General features: G+C 46.3%; 1 protein-coding gene across 1 annotated transcript in view; it reads right to left on the reverse strand.

Moving 5' to 3' along the window:
- Window positions 1-410: 410 nt before the first annotated feature.
- Window positions 411-3153, reverse strand: part of LOC104286936 (chromosome unknown open reading frame, human C8orf46) — a 16762-nt gene continuing 14019 nt past the window's right edge. Inside the window, exons 5-6 of the mRNA XM_009885582.1 lie at window positions 1283-1371; window positions 411-597 (exon numbers count right to left, since the gene is read on the reverse strand). Of these exons, the coding sequence (XP_009883884.1) occupies window positions 411-597; window positions 1283-1371 (276 nt within the window). The remainder of the gene's footprint in view (window positions 598-1282; window positions 1372-3153) is intronic.

Genomic DNA, 3153 nt, shown 5'->3' on the forward strand with positions numbered 1-3153 from the left:
CGAGCAGACCCCTGGGATTTAATGGCACTCTGTAATCCATCTGTGGCCTTGCAGGAGTACACAAACCTCTTGGTAGGTTTTTCTTGTTGTGAGTCCAAGCTGATTCAGACAGGACATGTAAAATGTTGAATGGGCCAGCAGGAGTTTCAGCATCATTGAGTCAAGACGTAAATCTAGCAGGATACTTGGGATTTTAGTACTTCACAACAAAGAAAGGCCAATGAGTTGCATCACGTTCACCATTTTTACCTTAGGTAGCCTTTCCCTCCCATTCTGAGGCATTGGCATCAAGTACTAAAAAGGATATTGTTTTCCTGGACGAGCTGTGCTGTGTCAGTTCCCTCATCGATCCTAGAGCACCTTGTCCCGGGTAAAGGACCTTCTGTCTTTCCAAGTGATGCTGAGCCTTATCAGTCCGCCTCAAAGGCACTGTTTGTTGCCCCCAGGTACTCTGACTTCTTCTTGTGCTTCATCCACATCTTCCTCAGGAGGCTGGGCGTCCCGCACAGGTTGCCTCCTGTCAGCGGTAGGGAAGCTTCTGCTCCCGGTGGCAGGGTCAGGTCGTATTCTGCCGTCTTTCTCCAGCGCTGCCTGTGGCTGGCAAATAAAGCACAAATGTGTAAAGCACTCAGCTCTGTGGCCTTTCTTCCCTGCTTACGATGACTGGCCACTGAAAACTGGCTGCCGGCTGAGGGGAATTTATGTCTCTGCGTACAAAGTGTGAGGACACTGTGAAAATGAGCTTGTTACTGTCTCTCAGGTGGCAATGGTGGCATCTCAAAGATCACCCAGATCCGTGTCTGGGTTCACTGCCTACTGATGAGTGCATTTGTACTGTGGTCAAGTTGTTCCTTAATTACACTTAAAGACAATAAAGCTTTGTTTAAGGAATATTCAGTTACATTTTCTAAACTGCCTTAGGGCAAATGTTACAGCCTTCTTAAGGGGAAAATACTAAAATTTTGAATTTGGATGCTTTTCTTTCTAGTGATAAAACAGAGCTGGCACTGGCACTGGGCCAGCTGTATAAATGGCCATGGCGGACGCCACAATCAACATGTCCTTTAGCCGATCTCTCCCTGCCTTTGGGAAGCAAGCAGCATGGCTTTACTGTAAATCACTGAGGTTTTACAGCTGCGATTCAGAGATCTGCAGCTGAGCACTTCTTTGTGTTTCTGGTGAGAGGGTGACCTGTGGTGGAGCTGCCCCATCCCCTGCCCTGCCCAGCAGTGTCCCACGAGCAGCCCTGCCGGGCTTGGATGAGGGGTGGGAAGGGACTTACTCTTCTGTTGAAGTGCTGTTGCCGGTGGGAGAGCCTGTGACAACCACCCCTTTGGCTGGGCGGATATGGGCAACCGGCGATGGTGGGAACTGCGGGAGGAAAAAGCACGTCATTAGGAAATGCCACTAATGAGTAGGGACCCCCGGTTTGTCTGAGGAAAGAGGCTGCTTTAGGGAAATGAATAAATACTGTAAATCTCTTAACGAGAGAAAGCAGGCTGGCTAAGGACTTGACTGCCCAACTCTTACCCACACAAATACCGATTGCTCACATGAACGGTCTCACTCAGCTCAGCATGGGGGTCGCATGAGCAAGAATTACACCTCCCATGGAACGAGGGAGGCTTGCAGAACTTTTTATTCCCCAGTTTTTGTGTCTAGCTTCCTGAGGAGGTGAGGCTTTGTGCAGACTGAGCAGCCTGCCTCTTGCAGCTCTCGGCAGGCCACCTCTACTGCTGGCTGGGGAGCAGCTGTCCCGGCCATCGCTGCTTCTTGATGATTCAGAAATGTGTCCCTGTTTTGCTGGGTGCTGCTCTGTGGCATGGGGGGCCCCTGGTTCATGTCCCAGTTCTGCCACGGCCCCACAAGTGCCTAATCATTGTCTTCCTCCTTGTCTTATTTGATCATAAATTGTGCACTAGAACTGAGTCACATTTTCCCATAAACAGGTCACTGAGAACGGCATATCCTCCAAGATGGTGAGCTAAACTGTGGGTTGCCCAGAAATAGAAAAATATGTCAAAAATTGTGACGTGCTTTTGCCATTTCAGGCAATAAACACACTTACTGATTTTACTGGCAACCCCGAAAGATTTCTTCATATTATTGTCACTACTATAACTGGTCTTAAGCTGTCTAGAGCTCTATCTCCTGAGATTAATCTGAGACTGGATAAGTTTAGGTGTGTTCTACAAGCATCCTAAGACTTAAAGATGTTTGAAATAACTTTTGCAAGCATCATTTGAAATTTAACTAGGTTAATTATTGGTAGGTGCTATTAGTTTCATTACACTGAATACCATTAATTTTGACCGCCCTTCAATATTGTACAGTTATTTTTCTTGAGTGTAGCCTAGCTACCAGCTAGCAAGTATATTGCAGCCATCCAAAAGAGCATTTGAAGCCATAGATTTTCTATAGCATAGTCTGGTATTGGTCAGAAACTTTTCAAAGGACTATTTCCTGTTTGAAAATACAGTTTTTATACAATGTCGGGACTTTGAAAATTGGTTTTGGTAACAAAAAGAAGGGACAGAAAATGTTTTAGTAAAGCTGAGTCATTTTAAACCAACACATCTAGCCTGTCCATTACAGAACAAATTTTTGGGTTTTAGTATGTGAGGTGGGCATTCTGAAGAATATTAATTATTTGATGCTTTTTCCACTTTCAAAATTAAGTTTTTCCCAATTTGTGAAATTCCCTGAGAAACGAGAGGCTAATTCACAGAATCACAGAATCTTCAGAGTTGGAAGGGACCTCTAGAGATCATCTAGTCCAACTCCCCTGCTAAAGCAGGATTGCCCAGAGCACGTTACTCAGGACTGCGTCCAGGAGGGTTTTGAAAACCTCCAGAGAAGGGGACTCCACAACCTCCCTGGGCAGCCTGTGCCAGTGCTCTGTCACCCTCACTGTAAAGAAGTTTCTTCATGTGTTGGAACGGAACTTCCTGTGTTCCAACTTGTGCCCATTGCCCCTCATCCTGTCACTGGGAACCACTGAGAAGAGTCTGGCTCCATCCTCCTTCAACCCACCCTTTAGATATTTGTAAGTAATAATAAGGTCTCCCCTCAGCCTTCTCTTCTCCAGGCTAAAGAGTCCCAGCTCTCTCAGCCTTTCTTCATAAGGGAGATGCTCCAATCCCTCAATCATCT

The sequence above is a fragment of the Charadrius vociferus genome, unplaced genomic scaffold, assembly GCF_000708025.1.
Source record: "Charadrius vociferus isolate BGI_N301 unplaced genomic scaffold, ASM70802v2 scaffold835, whole genome shotgun sequence".
In the NCBI taxonomy this organism is placed as follows: Eukaryota; Metazoa; Chordata; class Aves; order Charadriiformes; family Charadriidae; genus Charadrius; species Charadrius vociferus.